Source organism: Podarcis melisellensis (assembly GCF_964234715.1).
Source record: "Podarcis melisellensis genome assembly, chromosome: 14".
Taxonomy (NCBI): domain Eukaryota; kingdom Metazoa; phylum Chordata; class Lepidosauria; order Squamata; family Lacertidae; genus Podarcis; species Podarcis melisellensis.
This window is the reverse complement of record NC_138546.1, coordinates 50,438,716-50,462,744: the sequence shown is the minus strand read 5'-3', so window position 1 is coordinate 50,462,744 and position 24,029 is coordinate 50,438,716. Positions and strand designations below refer to the sequence as shown.

The 24,029-nt window shown below is 44.3% G+C and overlaps 1 protein-coding gene across 2 annotated transcripts in view; it reads left to right on the top strand.

Moving 5' to 3' along the window:
• ENTREP2 (endosomal transmembrane epsin interactor 2) overlaps positions 1-24,029 on the top strand; it is a 210,035-nt gene that overhangs the window by 129,473 nt on the left and 56,533 nt on the right. For both annotated transcript variants that reach the window (XM_081887677.1, XM_081887676.1), the window contains exon 3: positions 4,527-4,637. In XM_081887677.1, the coding sequence (XP_081743803.1) occupies positions 4,527-4,637 (111 nt within the window). The remainder of the gene's footprint in view (positions 1-4,526; positions 4,638-24,029) is intronic.

Genomic DNA, 24,029 nt, shown 5'->3' with positions numbered 1-24,029 from the left:
TTATGGACTTTTTGTGAGAAGGAGAAAATGAACTTATAATATATGGATTTGAAGATTGCAAAGATAGTGGCTTGCAGAAGATAAAATGGTTGGGTCTTAATGAGTGAATACTATATTTGGCTGCAGGACAGAAAATTGCAAGTCCTTTTATTTTTCTTTATTTTTCTTTGGAGAGCATGTGGAGCAACCCATATATTTATTAGACATGATGTCTAAGATATTTGGTCATTTTAGATAACCCTGGTCTTGTGAGACAGTGGAAAACGGGAAGAAAGCAAAACCAAATAGGACAACAGAAGCAAACAAAGAGGAATCAACACAGGCAAATCCTGGGTAATGCAAAGATACAAGGAAGCGATATCACAACTTCTGTAAAACCCACCTGCCATTTTGTGGCATCAGTGGAAATAATGGGGACTGGTTGGGGAAGTTCAAAAGATGGCTAAGTTGTGCCTGCAATTAGAGAATGATGGAATATATAACGCAAAGGAAAGCTAACTGGTAATCAGGACACACAAGAATTAATTTTGTGTTGAGAATATGAATCATTTTGTCCTGGATGGTAAAATCAACAACCCCAGAACAGGGTGAAAACCCCAGTTACACACAGCTGCAGTACTGAGAGAGCTGCCTAGGAGACTGGTTGTGTTAACTGCATATGTAGACTGCAGGCAAAGAGAGAATTTTGTAAAAATCATACCCCAGCCCACATCCAGATCTTGAGAGCTGCAGCGGAGAATAATAAGCCTGAGCAACAGTAGAAATAATAAGAGGAGTGAAGTGAGCCCAGGGAATGCTAAGCAGCTACAGGACTGACATTGCTGTTGTCTGGGTCACTTGGCAACTGGCGAAGCAAGCGATAAAAGTGAAAGATCAGATACTAGGGAGAGAAAAAAAACGGTAGGAATTAAATGGGGGGGGACCCTTTTGTATTTACTAGGGAGGAGTGGATGTCCCCAGCTCTATTTCAATATTGTTCTCTGGGCTTGCGCTGCCCCATGTCCCATTCCACCTGTCTTCTAATTTACCAGAGAGAAATTCTTGCATTAATTGTGGTACATGGGCAGGTTGCTGCAGTTTTCAGTCCTGCATCATTATTTTTTTTACAGGTTTGCAATGTACAGACTTAATCAGACCCTTGCATAAAGGGGGATATTGATGCAATCACATCATTGCTTCAGGATACATGCTGTGCATAATCAGCACACACATGCATTGATTAAGCAGCAGCATGCACAGCCTTGATGGAGGTTTTGATGGGAGTATGTGATTATATCACCGTTCCCTTTTATGTGGCGGCGTCTGGACTGATGCACGTATCCTGTGCATTAGTAACCAGCAAGTGAAGGGCCTCCCTTACTGGATTGCATTCAACCTGAACAAAGTTTCAAGTAAAACATGGAACAGTGTCAGATAGCTGATGCATTGGTGCTTCTTTCAAAGGAAAGCCATAATGAAATCAGGGGTTTATGGCCAGGGAGTTCCAATCAGTGGAGCACTCAACGTTTAGCTGAGGATGCCAATTGGCTATTCTCCTACTTTAGTGGCTACAGGTGAAAGGCACCAGAGAGAAGAATCCCAAAAGCTCCCTGCTGGGTCAGGCCAGTGGCCCATCTAGTCCAGCAACCTGGTCTCATAGTGTTGAGACAATCAAGACATGAATGCAACAGCACTCTCCCAAATTTGCAATTGCTAGCAACCCCCTGCAAAGAAGGAATCTCAACTAAAACATCCCTGACAGATGGCCATCCAACCTCTGCTTAAAAACCTCCAAGGAAGGAGAGTCCACCACCTTCCAAGGGAGTCCTTTCCGCTGTCAAACTTGAGAGCTCTGGCATTTGCTGGAGCTAAACCAATAAAGGCCCTTAACTTGCGTTGGATCTTGCCTATTTTGTATCTCCTATTGTGAGGTTGCACCACTGCCACTCACCTTCAGATGTTGTTGGACTTTTATGATCAGGGATGATGAGAGTCGGAGTCTCAATAGCATCTAGAGTCATTAAATAGATACTAAGTAGGCCCCTACTTAGGCCACCTTGAATGGCCATCTTTCAGGGATTTTTAAATCATGATTCCTGCACTGTAGGGGCTTGGACTAGATGACCCTTTGGGTCCCTTCCAACCCTACAATTCTGTGTTTCTATTCCCCCAGCAGTTTGGGGAAGCTGAATTGCAAAAGTCCATCTCCCGCTCACTCTTCACTACACCATGACCAAGACAGTAGAACCCTTTCCAGCAGAACAAGGTGAAACTGAGTGGCAGCGGCATTTGATCTTGCCATTTTCCCCCAAATTGCCATTCAGGCATGGATGAGCTTAGGGTTGCTCTGGGTGTTTGTAATTCTCGTGCTGTCCCTTTCTTTTTTCTGCAGGCTGGAGAGCATGTTTGGAAGCTGTGTCAGGTTGCGTTTCTCTCCAGTGCTGTAAAGTACATCTATATTACAGCCCTTGGGCAACGTCTCTTCCTACCTGAAAAATGTGTCTTCCCTGTTCTCACACAATAAAGTAATTGCATACTGAAGTAGTGGATGAACAGTAATACAGCACTGGGGCTTTTTGCCCCCTCCTTCCATTAGCCACTTTCCTTTCTGTGAATATGGCAGAGTGACTGTGGGTGGAGGAAGGACCATCTATGCACCTGGGTTGTGCTGGGTGCTCATTCAGAAGGTGGGGCTACAGCTCAGGGACAGGACACTTGCCTTGCATGCAGAAGGGGCCAGCATGATTCTCCAGTTAAAGGATCAGGGAACAGGAGAAGCGCAATCTTCTTTCTGGCAGAGGCCCCAACGAGCTGATGGCAATCAACACGGTCAATACTGGGCTTGGCAGATAAATCATCTCACCTCCTGCAAGGCATCTCATGGTGCTGCTGTGCCAGTGGAATAGTTCTGTTTCATGGTTCTATGACTGGACCAAGGTGTAGAGGCAGTGGTGCACAGCATTGGGAAGTCAGGTCAGCAGTGCAGGAGGCCCCCCCAAAAAAACCCTGGCTATTTCTGCCCTCGCAGACACAGAAGAAAGGGTTCCCAGTGTTGTGACTCCTCATCATTGGGGGATGCTGCTGAGAATTTGGCTTGGGAAGAGGAACTGCCCTCAAGGCTGGCCTCAGATGCCCCTGCCAATGCAGAAACACTGGTGCAAGGGGAGCCCATCATATCGGTAACCCTCTAGCCTTCTCTGACTGGTAAACAACATACAGCTTTTGAATTCAGAATCTCAGTTAATAGGTCGTTCAGGTTAGTTCTGGCAGATTCCTGCCCATGTGGAAATTGTTCCCAGTGAGACTGACGGCAGATCAGGCTGCTAAGGAAGCATTGGGACATAAGGATATTGGCAGTGGAGGTCAGAAGGAGTGAGCAGCAAAGACAGTGAGAAAGACAGGTCTCTTGAACAACAGGAGAGATTTTCAATTTGCAAGGGCAACTGAAACATGTCAGTCTGTTTAGCATGTTGACTGGACTCTGTGCTCTTCAGAATAGTTTGTTTAGTTTGTTTAAGGTTGAGAGGATTGACACAGAATCTCTGCATTGTTTGTAGGGTGGAGGAAACAGCTGAAAACAGCATTTAATTAATTAATTAAAACTTTTATGCTGCCTGATCCTAAAAAAGTCCAGTGCTGAAATCACATTTGGGCTCTGCAGCTATGGTCTTAGAACGAAGGGTCAAGACATTAAGACATTTAGGAATGGTGCCTGAATTAGGTCAAGCAAATAGTGAGGACCCAAAGCCTGCTGCGAAAATTAGATGACAGGAACCTGGAAATGTGTGCTTCTGCTGTAACCAACTCATTTCCTAAGAGTAGCTGGCCTCCATAAGATCTGCCAGTAAATTTGTAACATTTGTTTAGTTGTCACCTGGAGACAAATTTGGAGTAGTTCAACAATATTTCTGTTTGTTAGAAATAGTTATTTCTTGGGGATTGGGAAGTCGTCAGGTGGCGTGCTCTGCTCCCTGTTTTCAGAGGCATTGGGCAAAAGGAAGTACATTTTTCATCTACTCATTGTCCGCATGAAAGGGAGATTGCACTGCAAGAAATGTCTGTGATTGTACAAGTAGATGTCTCTCTTTCTCACGTTATGAAAGTAAGCACATGAGCCCATATACAGCATCTACAGTAAATAAATGAATGTAGAATATTAAGCAAGTGCTGTAGAGAACCTGGGGGTTGGCCATTGTCGCCAAATTCACATCATGCATCCAAAGTGCTATGATACCACTTTAAACAATCATGACTTCCCCAAAGAATCCTGGGGACCATAGTTCGTTAAGGTTGGTAACAGTTGTTAGGAGATGCCAATGACGCACCCCCAGAGCTATAATCCTGGGGTAGTTTAACAGTCAGTTTCTTTTACCAGGAAACTCTGAGAATTGTAGCTCTGGGAGAGGAACAGGGGTCTCCTAACAAGGCGGGCCCCTCCTTTTGCACTGTTGGGAAGGAGGAAGATGAACAAGGGAAGTTGTGGATCTCTGGATTGCCAAGTCTTTCTGTGTGTAATTAACAGGTCACTCTCCATCTCTTTTCTTCAGATCACCTTTTTCATGCTCTTGTCGGCCGTCTGTGTGATGCTCAACTTGGCAGGTTCCATCCTGTCCTGCCAGAATGCTCAGCTGGTCAATTCCTTGGAAGGATGTCAACTGGTGAGTAATGAAAAAACACATTATATTTTCTTTTGAAACAAATACTGATTCGAAAAATAAAATATATATAAAATAAAAATTACAGGAAGAAATGGAGATTTTTAAAATAAAACTGCAAAGCTTGGTGGTCATTTATTGGGAGTGATTGTCAAAACTTAAAGGTGAGCTCCTCCCAAGGGTCTATTACCATGCCATCACAGACCTTTCATAACAGCTACCTGGGTTGCTTCTAAGGAGAATATCCATGCAAGGATGTCTGTTGGTGGACTGAGGAGATTCTATTCATTCAGTGCAATTCTGCAGCCACCCAATGCATACAAAAATTGCAGAGTCTTTCCTCTCTCATAATGACACACAAAAATGTAGGGAAATTTGTATGAATTTTGAAGGATGGTTGTGCTTTGATCTGCATATTATTTCTCAGAGGGGCAAATTAGATATGTTCATCTTTGAATGTGAACTGAAGCAAATCAGGCAAACTTTAAGACAACTGATCCAATAAATTCCAAAACTTGATTAATAGAGAAAAGACACCAAGGAATAGCCAGTGACCCCAGACAGGCAACAAGGATGGATAATCATAGCACTGGAAAGAACCTTGAAAGTCTAGAGCATCCAATGACCCTTCAGATATGGTGGCCTACAACTCCCATCATCCCTGACCATTGGCCATGCTGACTGGGTCTGATGGGAGCTGGAGTCCAATAACAGCTGGAGGCCATGTTGGCTTCTGCTGATCTAGTGCAGGATCTGCAATGCTGGGGTCAGCTAGTACAGCATCCTTGAAAGATGGCTATCCAGCTTTCCTTCCACTGTCAAGCGGTTCTTTCTTTATTGAAGTCTTGTCAAGTGTTTAGGTGAAATCTGCTCCCTTGTACTTCCCATGCATTAGTTGCCCTCTGGAGCAAAAGGGAAATACTGTGCTCCAACTTGTATGCAGCAACCCTTCAGATATTTGAAGAGAGCTATCGTCTCTCTCTTGGACCTTCTCTTATCCACGCTTAATACAACCAACTCTTCCAAGTGTTCTTCATAGGACTTGGTTTCCAGGTGGGGGTGAGAGCTGAATTTCATGTACTGATGCGAACTCTGCAGTATGCTATGACTGCAGGCTTTTGGTAGTTCAGATTTCTGTATAGTCCAGTTTTCAAATTTAATTTCTTATTGTGGGGAGGGGAGGCCAGGGAAGCTGCATATTTATCATTCCAGTGGCAAATGAGACACTCAGCCGTGGGTGAAAACATGCAGATGCTTAAAGAGATGTTGCAAACATGATTGCAGTTTAATCAGGGGTCTGCTTGGTCTTTAAATTTAATGAGATGTATAAATTGGTAGGATGAAGCCGTCGGAAGTGCAATCCAGCGGGGGAAACTCTGAAGAGGAAATAATGCTGATGAAATTGCAAAATAAATCAAGACAATTGTGTTACGGGCTTCTTTTCTGAACATAGAGTGGTAAAAATTAGCTTTGGAGGGCAGTTTTATTGATTCTGACTCAACAATGGCAACCCAAAACACAATTAATGCCTTCTTATAGTTGCAAATGGGAAAACAGGGATATTAAACCCTAGGAAATATTAGTTGCTTTGCACTATAAAATCTGGTTATCCCTTTTCCATTTCCCTCTATTTATAATTTTAATTAAAAGAGGACCCCCTTACAGCATTTCCTCTCTTGCATCTGTCTGCTTGCTTTTTATGCCAACAAGCGTATTTGTTCTCCTGGAGACTTAATGTCACTCCACAAATGGAGATTGTGCTATCCATTAAGATGCACAGCATTCACTCAGGGCAATCAGGTCTGTGTTTATTTAAGACAATCTGGTAGTGTGAATGCAGCTTTTTAAGATCTAGTAATCCAAACCGAGAGCAGAAGGGCTACCTAATACTTTTCTCCACATTTTGCATTTCAGTTGGACGATTTTGTTACTCTTGTTCATGCAGCTGTTCTTAAAAGGATTCAAAAGATAAATGGCAATGGTTTTTCCTGTTCCTAGACTGGCATGTGTAACAGAGACTTGGTTGGATGAAGCAGATGGGCCTGTCCTTGCCGCTGCTTGTCTTTTTTTTTTTTTATTAAATATTTTTATTAGTTTTTACACATATTAATAACAATACAAAACAAACACAAACATCAAAAACAGACAACAAAAATTGACTTCCCCATGCCTTCCCTTCGCCACATCCTTATTTTACCATTTTTTCGAGCAACTCATCAATCAGTCTTTGATTAAGTCCCTTTTGGATTTCCTTAAAGTTTAAGATTTACAGCTGTAGTTCTTTGTTTCCTACCCCTTAACATCTTATCAATCCACAATTTTGCAGTAATTTTTTAGATATACTTTAAATTTCCCCCAGTCCTCCTCCACTGTCTCTTTCCTCTGGTCACGGATTCTGCCGGTCATCTCTGCCAGTCCCATATATTCGATCACCTTCGATTGCCATTCTTCCAGAGTAGGTAATTCTTGCATCTTCCAATACTTTGCCAACAGGATTCTTGCTGCTGTAGTTGCATACATAAAAAATGTCTTATCCTTCTTTGATACCAGTTGGCCGACCATGCCCAAGAGAAAAGCCTCCGGTTTCTTTACAAATGTCCACTTAAGGACTTTCTTAATTTCGTTATAGATCATTTCCCAGTAGGCCTTAATCTTTGGGCAGGTCCACCAAAGATGGTAAAAGGTACCTTCAGCCTCATTACATTTCCAACATTTGTTATTGGGCAAATGGTAAATCTTTGCAAGTTTGACTGGGGTCATGTACCACCTATAGATCATTTTCATTATATTCTCTTTCAGGGCATTACATGCCGTAAATTTAACACCGGTGGTCCATAACTGTTCCCAGTCGTCAAACATAATGTCATGACCAATATCCTGTGCCCATTTAATCATAGCTGATTTCACTGTTTCATCCTGTGTATTCCATTTCAGCAGCAAATTATACATTTTAGATAGGTTTTTAGTATTGGATTCTAGCAATTCTGTTTCTAACTTCGACCTCTCCTTCTGAAAACCAAGTTTCCTGTCCTGCTTAAACACCTCATTTATCTGACGGTAGTGTAGCCAGTCTCGAACTTTATGTTTTAGCTTCTCAAAACTTTGTAGCTTCAGTCTTTCACCATCATATTCTAAAATTTCACAGTACTTAGGCCAATTAGAGTCCATGTTAATTTTTTTCACTGCTTTCGCTTCCATTGGTGACAACCACCTGGGGGTTTTACTTTCCAATAAATCCTTATATCTATTCCAAACATTGTACAATGCTTTCCTGACAATATGGTTCTTAAAACTTTTATACACCTTTACCTTGTCATACCACAAATATGCGTGCCAACCAAAACTATTATCATATCCTTCCAGATCAAGAATGTCTGTGTCTTCAAGAAGTAGCCATTGCTTCAACCAGCAAAAAGCTGCTGATTCATAATAAAGTCTTAAGTCTGGCAAGGCAAAGCCCCCTCTATCTTTTGCATCAGTTAAGATCTTAAATTTTATTCTGGGCTTTTTGCCCTGCCAGACAAATTTAGATATGTCTTTCTGCCACCTCTTGAAACAGTCCATTTTGTCTAGAATCTGCAACGTCTGAAATAAAAACAACATTCTTGGCAATACATTCATCTTGATAACAGCAATTCGGCCTAACAAGGAAAGTTTCAGCCTGGACCATATGTCTAGATCTTTCTTAACTTCTGTCCAACATTTTTCATAGTTGTCTTTGAATAGATTCACATTTTTTGATGTCAAGTTTACCCCCAGGTACTTAACCTTTTTTTCTATTTCCAACCCAGTTTCACTTTGAAACCTATCTTTCTCCTCTTTTCTTGCCGCTGCTTGTCCACCAGGTTTCTCTTACGCACAGCAACCTAGGTCATGTGGGCGGGGAGGGGGCTGCAGTGATTTTTAGGAAGTCACTAGCTTGCACCAGGCATCCTATTGGGAAGACCCAGTTTTCTGAGTGCATGTTCTGGAAGTTGGGCAATAGGGGCAGTACAAGATTCCCTTTGGTGTACTGACCTCCCCATTGCACCAAGGATTCCCTACCTGAGCTGCTTCAGGTCATGGCAGATGATTTTAACATCCATGCCGACACAACCTTACAAAGGGGCCCACTCGGGACTTTGTGGAATGCATGGCTTCCACGGGGCTGTCCCTGAATAAGTTTGGCCCAACTCATAGTCGTGGACATGCCTTAGACCTGGTGTTCACCTCTACGGATGTGGGTGATCTGACACTAAGTAAAAGTGAAACAAAAGAAGTGCCATGGTCAGATCACTTCCTGGTGCAACTTCTCTGTGACCCTTCCCCTCTGCAGGGAGGTGGGACCGATTCATAGAATCATAGAGTTGGAAGAGACCACAAGGGCCATCAAGTCCAACCCTCTGCCAAGCAAGAAACACCATCAGAGCACTCCTGACATATGGTTGTCAAGCCTCTGCTTAAAGACCTCCAAAGAAGGAGACTCCACCACACTCCTTGGCAGCAAATTCCACTGTCGAACAGCTCTTACTCTCAGGAAGTTCTTCCTAATGTTTAGGTGGAATCTTCTTTCTTATAGTTTGGATCCATTGCTCTGTGTCCGCTTCTCTGGAGCAGCAGAAAACAACCTTTCTCCCTCCTCTATGTGACATCCTTTTATATATTTGAACATGGCTATCATATCACCCCTTAACCTCCTCTTCTCCAGGCTAAACATGCCCAGCTCCCTTAGCCGTTCCTCATAAGGCATCGTTTCCAGGCCTTTGACCATTTTGGTTGCCCTCCTCTGGACACGTTCCAGTTTGTCAGTGTCCTTCTTGAACTGTGGTGCCCAGAACTGGACACAGTACTCCAGGTGAGGTCTGACCAGAGCAGAATACAGTGGCATACGATTCGGATGGTCCGTCCCCGCCACTTAATGGATCCAAATGATTTCCAGAGAGTGGTAGGGGAGGTTTTATCCCATGTTGATGACCTTTCAGCTGATTTCCCTGGTGGCCCGCTGGAATGCGGAGTTAACCAGGGCTATCAACTATCTGGCTCCGAAGCGCCCTCTCCGATTGGTTTTCACTGGAGCAGAGGCGATGAAACAATCGCTGAGATGGCTAGAGTACAGGTGGTGGAAAACTCACTCTTAATTGGAACAGACATGGGTTAGAGCTCAGCGTCAAGGCTACCAAGTGGCAATAGCAATGGTGAAGAGGACCTTCTTCACCACCTCTATTGCATCTGCAGAAAACAGCAGGAGACTCTTTCAGGTGGTTCACGGTTTAATGGAACCACCTTTCCATCGGGGCCTGGTAAGGATCCCAAGAACTCCTGCAATGATTTTGCAAAGTTTTATGCAGATTAAGGCGCTGAGATTCGGAAAGAGATAGACTCCACCGTGGGAGCAGGGCCGGGCGGGAGAGTGCTAGAGTCTTGTCTAGTCAGGTTGCGTGGGCTCAATTCCAATCTTTTACCTCTGAGGATGTGACCAGGCTGCTTGGACGAGTGAAATCAACCACCTGTCTCCTGGATCCTTGCCCATCCTGGCTAATAAAAGTAAGCCAGGAAGGTCTGGGTGGTGGACTCTGTAGGGTGGTGAATGCTTCCCTCTGTGAGGGAGCCTTCCCAGGCCCACTGAAAGAGGCGGTTATTAAACCAATTTTTTTTTAAAAAAAAATAAATCTTTGGAATCGTCCAATATGGCCAACTATTGCCCAGTCTCAAATCTTCCATTCTTGGGCAAGGTGATTGAGTGAGTGGTTGCTGAACAACTCCAGCCACGCCTGGAGGATGCGGACCATTTGGATCCCTTCCAATTGGGATTCAGGCCTCATCATGGGACTGAAACTGCCTTGGGTCGTGCTGGTCAGTGATCTTGGGCAGGCTAGGGACAAGGGTGTAAACTGTGTCCTAGTTCTACTGGATCTCTCAGCGTCCTTTGATACCATTGACCATAACATCCTTCTGGACCGTCTTGAGGGGCTGGGAGCTGGGGGCACTGTCATACAGTGGTTCCGTTCCTTCCTCCTGGGCCGTGTCCAGAAAGAGGTGGGGGGTGAGTGTTCAGACCCCTGGGCTCTCAATTGTGGGGTGCCTTAGGGTTCCTTCCTCTCCCCCATGCTTTTTAACATCTACACGAAGTCGCTGGGAGAGTTCATCAGGGGGTTTGGGCTGGGTGTTCATCAGTATGCGGATGATACCCAGCTCTACCTCTCTTTTTAATCAGAACCAGTGAAGGTCCTGGAGCCGGTTGGAGTATCTGGAGCCGGTTGGAGGATGGCTAACAGATCAAGGTTGGATCCTGACAAGACAGAAGTACTGTTTTTGAGGGACAGGGGGTGGGCAAGGGTGGGGGACTCCCTGGTCCTGAATGGGGTAACTGTGCCCCTGAAGGACTAGGAGCGCAGCCTGGGAGCCATTTTGGACTCACAGCTGTCCATGGAGGCACAGGTCAATTCTGTGTCCAGGGCAGCTGTCTATCAGCTCCATCTGGTAAGCAGGCTGAGACCCTACCTGCCAGCGGACTGTCTCGCCAGAGTGGCGCATGCTCTGATTATCTCCTGCTTGGACTACTGCAATGTGCTCTACGTGGGGCTACCTTTGAAACTGACCCAGAAACTACAACTAATCCAGAATGCATCAACTAGACCGATGACTAGGAGTGGCCACCAAGACAATATAACACCTGTCCTGAAAGGCCTACATTAGCTCCCAGTATGTTTCCGAGCACAATTCAAAGTGTTGGTGTTGACCTTTAAAGCCCTAAGCATCCTCGGCCCAGTATACCTGAAGGAGCGTCTCCACCCCCATCGTTCATCCCGGACACTGAGGTCCAACTCCGAGGGCCTTCTGGCGGTTCTCTCACTGTGAGAAGTGAAGTTACAGGGAACCAGGCAGAGGACCTGCTTGGTAGTGGCCCTCCCATCAAATGTCAAGGAAATAATCAAAGATCTAACTTTTAGAAGACATCTGAAGGCAGCCCTGTTTAGGGATGTTTTTAATGTTTGATGTTTTATTGTGCTTTTAATTCTGTTGGGAACCACTCAGAGTGGCTGGGGAAACCCAGCCGGATGGGCAGGGTATAAATAATAAATTGTTGTTGTTGTTGATACTTTATGAACACATATTCCTGTATGTGACTATAGCAATTATAATACAAGCATCCCCCCACTTAGACTGGGGTTACGTTCCGACTTCCGGAGGCGGCGCGAAGGGTAATGGCTGCCCTTTCCTAACCGGGAAGGGAGCTCCGTCCGAGAACGGGTCGTCCGCTACGGCGAAGCGGAGACCCACACCGGAAAACTGCAGGCGGCAGAAGCCTGCAGCCTTGGGACCCGGCGGGTGCCAGAAGCTGCCCCCGAAACGTTGAAGGGACCCCGTAAGGGGCTCCGGATCGCGGAGGAGGCAGCGGCACTGAGGGTCGTTCCGCAATCGGCGGAGAGAAGCCGCGAAGCCGTTGCCGGTGAGCGCCGACCTTTCTTCCTGGATTTGGCACTTAAAACACAGCAACCCGTGAGTAACAGAGACTTCTAATCAATTGGAGATCAATTTGAGACCAAAGTAACTGAATTTGGCGGAAAGCGGAGGACGAAAAGAAAAGGGAAGTCCGTCTTCCGCTGCCATTGAACTTGAACGCAAAGAGCAGGAGGAGTGGAGGCTGTAAGTAATCTTTTACTGACTGGATCTGAGCATTTACTGAACTGTATTTAAAGACAGAAAAGGAGTTTAAGCATTGGATTTATGTGTTAGCATGGACTTTAAAACTTTCTTCTGCTGAAGTTACAATTTAAAGAAGGAAACCAGGTCTGGAACTGCCTGGCAACAGTAGCAATCAGTTTGCAGACCCAAGCATTTTGATACATAAACTGGGAAAATTTGAGAGGTTTGGACTTAGTTACTTTATAACACCAATTGAAGTACCAGCAAGCACTGTTTTGAGACATTGTGTTTTTATAATACCAACTCTGCTAAAAATTCAACATTTGAAGGTTTTTGGGACTTTAACTTTTACTTTGGGGTAATCCTTCCTGAAAGACATTTTAGACTCCCCCTAGAGGTTTCTGGACTTAACAACAGTGATATTGTTTTACTTTCTATTTCTTGGCCTGCTGGCTGAGTGCTGCACCTGGGCCGTCTCTTTCTCATGGGAACAACTCAGCTTGACCTTGACTACTAGATAAGTTTGGAATGAGTGGCGCAAAGAAAAAGGAGACTAAGGAAAAAGAACAAAGACCAAGAACGAGAAAACAACTCTAGCCTCAACTCTACAGCAACGTAGATCGTCTGTGCCTCTTTCGCACTCTGAGGAAGAAGCTGCCTCCTTGCCACAGGCAGGGGGAGGAGAGACAGAGGATTTACAACTGGAGGACATGGCCTCAGGATCAGCTTCATCCATTTTAGAAAAAATCTATGAAAAATTGGAATCATTGGACAAAAGAGTGGAATCTCTGGACAAAAAGGCTGATGAGCAAACTGCGAAAATAGACCAGAACACAGAATGCCTAAATAGAATAACTGGGCAAGTGGCACAGAACACTCAATCGATTGCAAAACTGGAGGAGGCTTCAGGGGAAAACAGGAAATTGGTTGAAGACACTAGCCAAAGACTTGGACAGTTGGAAAAAGAGGTAAGACCACTCAACAAACAAGTAGGTGAACACCAGACCTATCTTTCGATGATCGAATTGAAAAATAGGGAGACCAATTTAAGGATGAGATCTGTACCCGAAGTAGAAGAAGATAAATTGGCTGAGTTCCTGACTAAAATATTTTCCGTGCAGTGGAAACTTGAAGAAAAAGACTTTAAAATTACATCGGCCTTCAGGCTGGGAAGATTGATAAGAAAAGACAAGCCCAGAGATTGCCTGATTACAGTGAGATCAAAGGAGGAAAGGGATAGAATTTTGGGCCTACATTACAAAAATTCACTGGACATTCTGGACAAAAGAATTGAATTTTATAAGGATATTCCTAGACAGCTTTTGGATTTGAGATCAGAATACTTGGAACTAGCAAAACTATTGAGGAGCAACTCAATCATCTTTAGGTTGGAATTCCCTCAAGGATTATCGTTTACTTTTAGAGGGAGGAAGATCAAAATCAGAACATTGGAAGACAGAGACAAATTTCTGAACCAGTACGGAGAAGACCTTCATAAAGGACTTGGATCACTGCCGGAGCCTGGAGCACCAAAGGAACCGGCACCCTTGGATGACAAAGTACCACCCCCTGAGAAATAACCAGATTTCTACAGGATGTCTCTGCAACTTTTGAGCTGGAACATAAATGGCTGCAACATTCCCGAAAAAAGGAAGAAAATCTTTCACATATTAAAAAAGGAACAATTGGACATTATTTGCTTGCAAGAAACACATGTGACTAGGCTCCACAGAAAAGTTTTGGTAAATAAAAGACTTGGTCAGGAATTTATATCTTCAGACAGAGTAAAGAAGAGAGGGGTGGTGATATATGCAAAGGAGAGCCTTTCACCCAAATTATTATTTAAAGATGAACATGGCAGAATTTTGGCAGTTGAAATACAGCACCAAGGAGAAAAAATTATGTTATTAGGAATTTATGCGCCAAATGAAGGGAAATCGGAATTTTATAAGAAGTTGCATGAGAGCATGCTGGAGTATCTGGACTTTGATAACATCATCATGATGGGAGACATGAACGGGATTGTATCAACTAATATGGATAAGTCACAAAGTCAAAAGGTTACTAAAGATGGCAGATTACCAAAGACCTTTTTTGAAATGACAGACAATATGGACTGGATTGACATTTGGAGAATGAGAAACCCCTTGGGAAAGGAAGGAACATTCTTCTCTGAAGCCCACCTGACTTGGACAAGAATCGACCAAATATGGATTACTAGAGGTCTGGCACCTAAGGTCAGAAAAGTGGAAATCTGCCCAAAGACCTGCTCCGACCATAACGCTTTGAAAATGGACTTGACATTGTTACCAACCGGCTCCTTTCGATGGAAGATGAATGACAACTTATTTAGAGATCAGGAGATTATTAAAAAGGCCCAAAAAGTATTGAAAGACTATTTTGAAATAAATTTGAACACAACGGTGGAAAAAAGAACAATTTGGGACGCAAGCAAAGCTGTGATGAGAGGGTTCTTAATACAACAGAATGCTATTAAGAAAAGGAAACAAAATGAAAAGAAAGATAAGATCTTGGAAAAAAATAAAAGAATTAGAAAAGAAGCTAAGAGTAAATCCGAAGTCGCAGCCGATTTTGAGAGAAATTAAACTTCACCAGGCACAATATTCTAAATTGATAAATCAGGAAATAGAATGGAAGATTAAGTTAATGAAACAAAAAACGTTTGAATCGGCAAATAAATGTGGGAAACTGCTGGCTTGGCAGTTGAAGAAGAGACAAAAGTTGAACATAGTAACAAATCTAGAAATTGAAGGAAGAAATATTCAGAACCCCGTGGAAATCAGAAAATCTTTCCAGAAATATTTCAAGAAATTATATACTCAAGGGCCGCAAAATGAGGTTGAGATTGAGCAATTTTTGAAAAAAAACAGTTTTAAAAAATTTACACAAGAAAATAGACTACTCCTGAATAGTCAAATAACACGACAAGAAATTGAACATGCCATTCAGAACATGAAGCTGGGCAAATCTCCAGGACCAGATGGCCTGACCTCCAAGTATTATAAGACAATGAGTGACTATTTGATTCAACCTTTGATGGAGGTCAGCAATGGAATTCTGGACGGAAAGAAGGCGCCGGAATCGTGGAAGGAAGCTTTTATCACGTTGATACCAAAATCAGAAACTGAAAAGACACAATTGAAGAACTACCGCCCCATCTCCCTTTTAAATGTGGATTACAAAATATTTGCTGATGTCTTAGCTGGCAGACTTAAAAGAGTTTTGAATGAAGTAATTCACAAGGACCAGGCCGGCTTTCTCCCAGGTAGACACATGTTTGCAAACACAAGGAACATTATTGATATCTTGGAACTTTTGCAAACAAATATAAACACTAGAGCAGTCTTGATCTTTATAGACGCGGAGAAGGCCTTTGACAACATCTCTTGGAAATTTATGAAGGGGAACTTAAAAGAAATGGGAGCGGGGCGGGGTTTTCAAAATGGGATTGATGCAATATATTCAGAACAAAAAGCCAAATTGATAGTTAACAATGTGGTAACGGAAGAATTTAAAATTGAAAAAGGAACACGACAAGGCTGCCCGATTTCCCCTCTGTTATTTATTTCAGTTCTGGAGGTGCTCTTGAACTTGATTAGAGGTGACCGGCTGGTGCAGGGGATTCAGGTCGGAGCGAAACAATATAAACTTAAAGCTTTTGCAGATGACCTAGTTTTGACATTGCAGGAGCCAGAATCTAGTACAAAAAGAGTATTACAACTGATACATGATTTTGGACAGGTCGCAGGATTTAAGTTAAATAAACAAAAAACGAAGGTGTTGGGGAAAAATATGACAGATACAGAGTCAGAACGGTTTCAGAGAGAAACAGAATTATCATTGGTGAAGAAGGTAAAGTACCTAGGGGTCAACATAACAGCCAAAAATCTGAGTCTATTTAAGGATAATTATGAAAAATGTTGGTCTGAAATTAAGAGAGACTTGGATAGTTGGGCTAAACTGAAGCTTTCTTTGTTAGGCCGAATTGCTGCGATTAAGATGAATGTGCTGCCAAAGATGTTGTTCTTGTTTCAAACATTGCAAATTGTGGACAAAACTGAGTGTTTCCGGAAGTGGCAGAGAGATATTTCCAAATTTGTCTGGCAGGGCAAAAAGCCCAGAATCAAATTTAAGATATTAACAGATGCGAAGGAAAGAGGGGGCTTTGCCCTGCCAGACTTAAGGTTGTACTATGAAGCCGCAGCTTTCTGCTGGCTAAAAGATTGGCTACTTCTCGAAGACACTGATGTGTTAGATCTGGAAGGTTATAACAATGCTTTTGGTTGGCATGCATATTTGTGGTATGACAAAGCTAAGATCAACAAGGCCTTTAAGAACCATATTGTCAGAAAAGCAGTGTTTAATGTCTGGACAAAATACAAAGACTTATTGGAAAATAAAACTCCAAGGTGGCTTTCACCTTTGGAAGCTAAGGCTTGGAAAAGACCCAATATGGAAGCCTACTGGCCAAAATACTGGGAACTGTTAGAAAAAGATGGAGATAATTGGAAATTGCAGAGTATGGAGAAAATGAAGGATAAAGTGCGAGACTGGTTACATTACGCTCAGATTAAGGAAATTTTTAAAAGTGACAAAAAGTTAGGATTCCAGGTGGAGAAATCGAAGTTGGAAACAGAACTGTTAGAACCTAAGACTAAGGTACTTTCAAGAATGTATAACTTGCTGTTGAGGAATACACAAGACGAAATGGTTAAGTCGGCTATGATAAAATGGGCACAGGACATTGGGCATAACGTTATGTTTGAGGACTGGGAAAGGTTGTGGACCACTGGGTTGAATTTTACTGCATGTAATGCTTTGAAAGAAAATGTAATGAAAATGATATACAGATGGTACATGACCCCAGTTAAACTTGCCAAAATATACCATTCGTCTGATAACAAATGCTGGAAATGTAAAGAAAATGAAGGAACATTCTTCCACCTCTGGTGGACCTGCCCTAAAGTGAAGGCCTTCTGGGAAACGATATATAATGAGCTGAAAAAGGTATTTAAGTATACCTTTACTAAGAAACCAGAGGCATTTCTTTTGGGCATTGCCGACCAGAAGGTGTTAAAGAAAGATAGAACATTTTTCATGTATGCAACAACAGCAGCAAGGATACTACTCGCTAAGAACTGGAAAACTCAAGATCTACCCACACTGGAAGAATGGCAGATGCAACTGATGGACTATATGCAATTGGCGGAGATGACTGGCAGAATCCGAGACCTGGGAGAAGAAAGGATTGAAGAAGATTGGAAGAAATTCAAGATTTATTTACAGAAATATTGTGATTTAGTGGAATGTTAAGAAGGATGCTTGGTTATAAATAATTGGCCATCACTAAAATAGATCAGGAATTGGTGATAAGAGAGATTAAGAGAAACAAATTTGCAGGAGAAGTATTTTATTGTACTTAAGTAAGTGGTTACAGATTCGGAAATAAGACGATAATTTGCTGGACAAAAATTTATGAATGATGTAAGTGGGAGCGGGAAACGTGAGGAAGTTCAAGGATATTATGAAACTTTGTCAAACAAAGCAATAAGGTTCATTATTACTGTATTCTTTTATTCAAAAACCCTAATAAATATTTATATTAAAAAAAAATAGATTGGGGTTACGTTCCAGGCCCCCATGCATACTTGAAATTGCATAAAGTGGGGAGCACCCTCTAAAAAGCCTCTAAATGCCTATTTCTCCCTCCTCTCCAGCTCTCTCCCACTCTCTCTCCAATCCAGACCAAACTAACTACAGTTGAAGCTCTGGGGCCGGCTGCTGCTGCTCCACTCGTCACATCAGCTGTTAGGCGGGGAGGCTGAGCAGTATAAGCAAAGCCCTGCTGCATCGCCAGCCTCTTTGGGGCTTCCTCCGCCCTCACTGATGTCCTCTTGGGCTCAGGAGAGGGTCTCCTCATGAGTCATGGGACTCTCCAGCTCTATCCAACCATTTCCAAGTTTGAATCAAATTATCTATTTCCTGGCACCACATGTATACATGGTCACATGCAAGGAGAACATGTGTGAGTTGGATGACGCCTATATTAGACCTAGCTTAAAAGGTAAAGGTAAAGGTACCCCTGCCCGTATGGGCCAGTCTTGACAGACTCTGGGGTTGTGCGCCCATCTCACTCAAGAGGCCAGGGGCCAGCGCTGTCCGGAGACACTTCTGGGTCACGTGGCCAGCGTGACATCGCTGCTCTGGCGAGCCAGAGCCGCACACGGAAACGCCGTTTACCTTCCCGCCAGTAAGCGGTCCCTATTTATCTACTTGCACCCGGAGGTGCTTTCGAACTGCTAGGTTGGCAGACGCTGGGACCGAGCAGCGGGGAGCACACCCCGCCGCAGGGATTCGAACCGCCGACCTTTCGATCGGCAAGTCCTAGGCGCTGAGGCTTTAACCCACAGCGCCACCTGCGTCCCCCTAGACCTAGCTTGCGTGATACCAAATTCTTCAGAGGGTAAACATATCAAGTAGCCTTATCAAGATGATGATATTTCCTTATATCCCACCTTTCTACCAGAACTGGATCTCTAGGCATCATAATCATAAATTAATTTTTTGAATAAAACAGAGAAAGCTAAAAACCTATACAAGACAATGGTTGAAAAGTAATTAAGCTAAAATAGATTTAAAACACTGTAAAAACAAATTTACTAAAATAAGGTAGTAAAAACATCATGGCACTTTTAAATTTAAAGCGCTTTCCTTAAAGCAGTTAGTTCCCCGAAGCCCCCTGGAATAAAGCAGTCTTCACCTGCCAGTGGAAAGGCAACAAGGAGTACGCTAGTCAAGCTTCTTCGGGAAAGGAGTTCCAGAGTCTGGGAGCAACCACTGAGAAGGCTCTCTCCTGAGTCCCCACCAAACATGCCTGTGAGGGTGACAGGACTAGGAGAAAGGCCTCCCCTGAAGATCTCACAGCCCAGGCAGGTTCATATGGGAGAATATGGTCCTTCACGTATCCTAGACCTAAACTATATAAGGCTTTAAAAAGGGATATAGAAATAATATTTATAAAATGCTATCCATAAAATATAGGGGCTTTATAGGTCATAACCAGCACTTTGACTTGTGCCCAGAAACAAACTGGTAGCCTGTTGAGCTGTTGTAAGAAGGGAGTCGCTTCACCAAGCTGATGAAAGATGGGAAGTGCTGTGCATTTTCTAGAAGCCCTCATCTTTTCCCCACCTCTTTAGCCTGGCCAAAATAATGTTGTTGTTTAGTCGTTTAGTCTTGTCCGACTCTTCGTGACCCCATGGACCAGAGCATGCCAGGCACTTCTGTCTTCCACTGCCTCCCGCAGTTTGGTCAAACTCATGTTCGTAGCTTCGAGAACACTGTCCAACCATCTCGTCCTCTGTCATCCCCTTCTCCTTGTGCCCTCCATCTTTCCCAACATCAGGGTCTTTTCCAGGGAGTCTTCTCTTCTCATGAGGTGGCCAAAGTATTGGAGCCTCATCTTCAGGATCTGTCCTTCCAGTGAGCACTCAGGGCTGATTTCCTTCAGAAAGGATAGGTTTGATCTTCTTGCAGTCCATGGGATTCTCAAGAGTCTCCTCCAGCACCATAATTCAAAAGCATCAATTCTTCTGTGATCAGCCTTCTTTATGGTCCAGCTCTTGCCTCCATACATCACTACTGGGAAAACCATAACTTTTACTATACGGACCTTTGTCATTGCTTTTCTCCCAAGAAGCAGGTGTCTTTTAATTTCATGGCTTCTGACACCATCTGCAGTGATCATGGAGCCCAAGAAAGTAAAATCTCTCACTGCCTCCATTTCTTCCCCTTCTATTTGCCAGGAAGTGATGGGCCCAGTGGCCATGATCTTTGCTTTTTTGATGTTGAGCTTCAGACCATATTTTGCGCTCTCCTCTTTCACCCTCATTAAAAGGTTCTTTAATTCCTCCTCACTTTCTGCCACCAAAGTTGTGTCATCCGCATATCTGAGCTTGTTGATATTTCTTCCGGTGATCTTAATTCCGGCTTGGGATTCATCCAGCCCAGCCTTTCGCATGATGAATTCTGCATATAAGTTAAATAAGCAGGGGGACAATATACAGCCTTGTCGTACTCCTTTCCCAATTTTGAACCAATCAGTTGTTCCATATCCAGTTCCAACTGTAGCTTCTTGTCCCACATAGAGATTTCTCAGGAGACAGATGAGGTGATCAGGCACTCCCATTTCTTTAAGAACTTGCCATAGTTTGCTGTGGTCGACACAGTCAAAGGCTTTTGCATAGTCAATGAAGCAGAAGTGGCAGTCCAAATATTTTACTTATTTATCAAAATTTTCGTACTGCTTATCTGTAAAAATATCCAAAACAGAAGCGGTATTATTATTATTATTATTTCTGGCTGGGTTTCCCAGTCTAAGCTGGAAGGGGCACTTCCATAAATCAGCCATGAAATTTCTGCCACTCGCTGAATCCCAGGCTCTTGCATTAAGCAAGGAGGAGAAAAGGGTCTCTTTCTCGGCCCCCACCATTCACAAGGCCATCATCGCATCATCTTCTTGCACACATGCGGAGTGTGTTTTGGCAAAGAGCATTTTTTAAAATAATGTTTTTTATTAAAGATTTTCATGGTTCACAAAAAATGTGCATTGTCTTTTCTCAAATTGTATAGAGAATGTTATACTGCCATCTTTTTTGGTATTCTTGTTTTGAGTGATTTTTTTACGACACCTGTTTGCTAATAGTCTGGAGTTTTTCCCTCCATACACATGGAAGCGTTGCTTTGAGTATAGGATGTTTATCATTGTTTTGTTGATGTCTAGTGAGTCAAGATCCCGTCTCTTTTGTTCTGTAAGTTTAAGGAGTCTTTTAGCACCTGTTCATTTGTATTGTTCTGAGAGTGCTGTGGTTTTTTGTTCTATTTTGCTAATCTTTTAGCTTTGTTGTTTAAGAGATGCTTTCTCTTTTATGCAGGCTCCTCTGCTAACCGCCTTCATTGTGTCCCAAAGAAGGGGGGGTGTTATATTGTCTATATCATTTTATTTGAAATAGTTCTGGAGGGTTTTCATGAGGCTCTCTCTAATTGATTGATTGATTGATTGATTGATTGATTGATTTGTGGTTAGGATGGGACTGAAGGATGGGGTGGTTCATGTTTCCTCTCCCATTCTAAGGGTAGCTCCTACTGGGGCCTGGTTTGTGACTTTAATGTTGCCCAGGAGGATCAGACCTTGCATGAGCAGAATGCTATCCGGTCTGGACATTGTGCCGTGGTGCCCAGATTGGAACGTGTAGCTGGTGTCTCCCAGATTATTATTTTTTGCCCCATATGTTGCAAAGGCCTCCGTCTCGTAGCATTTTTAGCAGTTTGTAGCAGTCTCTAGTTGTTTGGGGTTTCCCTCAGAGGAAGCTTGCTCCATGGGCGTGTGGGGTGGTTGTCTTTCAGGGAGATGCCTCTCATATTAAGGTTGACATCACCTCCCAGGATTGCTATTACTTCAGAGAAAGAGAGGAATTGATTTAGTGTTTTCTGGATGAATTCTATTTGTTTTGAGTTGGGGGCATATATGGAGCCAGTTGTCAGTTTGGTTTTGCCATCTAGTGTCCCTTTGGTGAAAGTAAATCTACCTCTTTTGTCTTTTAGCACTGTCGTGGCTTTAAAGTTAGGCCTGTACTGAACTTTATTATTATTATCATTATCATTATTAATTATTATTATGGCTACACCACTAGCCTTTCCAGAGCCAGGTGCAACCCATTGTTCACTGAAGCGGGGTTTGCTCGGGAGATTACATCCTTTTGGTGGATTGTGTTCTTCCTGTAGGAAGGCAATTTGTGGCTTCATGGTTAAAAATTAGACATGGATATTGTAAAAGTACGGGTGGGAGTGGGACGCAGGTGGCGCTGTGGTCTAAACCACTGAGCCTCTTGGGCTTGCTGATCAGAAGGTTGGCAGTTCGAATCCCCGTGACGGGGTGAGCTTCTGTTGCTCGGTCCCTGCTCCTGCCCACCTAGCAGTTCGAAAGCACGTCAAAGTGCAAGTAGATAAATAGGTACCGCTCTGGCGGGAAGGTAAACGGCGTTTCCATGCGCTGCTCTGGTTCGCCAGAAGTGGCTTAGTCCTGCTGGCCACATGACCCGGAAGCTCCCTCGGCCAATAAAGAGAGATGAGCACCGCAATCCCAGAGTCGGCCACAACTGGACCTAATTGTCAGAGCTACCCGTTGGTCCCAGCTCACAAGAGACCTAAGTCCAATCCAGTTTATTTACAAAAGTCTTTATTGAAGAGCATTGCTGCTTTTACATTCCATCTCCGTGGCTCTACGTCTGTGACATCAGATCGCTGAAGTCCCCTCTGAATCCGTGCCGCCCCTGCACCAGTTTAAGAGGTTTGTGCTGGACCACCTCTTCCTCTCCTTCCTCTTCCGCAGGGTCTTTCTGCCCCCCTGGGTTCCCTCCCGCCGGGACTCGCCAGAGGCTGAATCCTCTGACGCCTGTTCCCCCCTCCTTCGTGCTTTGGGGCCGGGCTCCTCCCCAGGGCTCTCCTCACTTCCGCGCGCCTCCACATTTGAACTTGGCGCACGTACGTTGCTTCTGACCTTCCTCTCGACCGCTACACTGCTCCCGGTGCTACTCTCCGCCCCTTCCGGCAGAACGTCTTGCTCCGATCTCCTTCCCCTGTCTCCTTCTTGCTCTGCTCCCTCTGACACACTGGTAACTCCACCCCCTTCACTCCGTTCCGGCGGAGAAACCGGCCCCGATCTCCAACTCCCACTTGGGGCTCTCCCTTCGCTCCCCTGCTCCTGATTGCTTCCCCCTTGGGCTCCCCTTGGTCTGACCAGGGGGGCTCCCTTTTGGGAGTCCTCTGACTCACTGGACAGACTCATGGACGACCTTTGGTCATTGTCATCCTCCTCCTCGTCTCTCTGGGATTCTTCCCCCTCGCTCTCTGTCTCCTCCCCCATCTGCCCTTCTCTCCCTGAAACCCTGACATCCATCCCCCCCTCGACCCCCCCCTTCCCCCCTCCCGCCTGTCGGGTGCAGGTTGTGGGAGCTGCGGCTCTTCGGGGGTAGATTCGGGATACAGGTCGTCTACGTCAATGTTCTCTGCTGGCAGTTCTGTGTATGTGTGTTCGAACTCGGGTTCTTCACCCAAAGCAGTCTCAGTCTCTTCTTCCATTGCTACTTCCTCTGGTGCTGCCCGCCAAGGCCACTCCACCCACCTCTTACGCCAGTCCTCCTCTGGTTGCTCCTCCCACCAATCCGAAGGTAGTGTGTCCACTCCCGAACACGATCCTCTGGGCGGGCTCGATTCTGCCGTTCTTTCCTCGGTGGAAGAGAAGCCCCTGAACGTGCTATCTGACAATGTGGGCGTGAAAAGCCAGTCATCAAAGTACTCAGCTGGCATGGGTCTATGTGGGAAAAGTGCATGGAACTCATCTTTCAAAAGGGGTTCGTCTAACGCGTAGCCCGGCACCCAACTATTGGCACTGGCTGGGGTGCCCTCTCTGGCGAGAAAGTATTCAACTCCCTCTGCCCCCCATCTCGAGTCCAGGATCTCTGTGACCTCGTTGAGCGGTTCGGCCCTAGGCGACCCCCCCCTCTTGGGTGACTCTTTGCGTGGGTCTGGTACTGTTTCTGACTCCTGAAACCTGTGCGGGGCCTTGTAGGGAGTGAGCACCGACCTATGAAAGACCGGGTGCACTCTGGAGCCTTCTGGAAGGGCCAGGCGAAATGCTACAGGATTGATCCTAGCCTCAACTTGGTATGGCCCTAGCTGCCTGTGTCC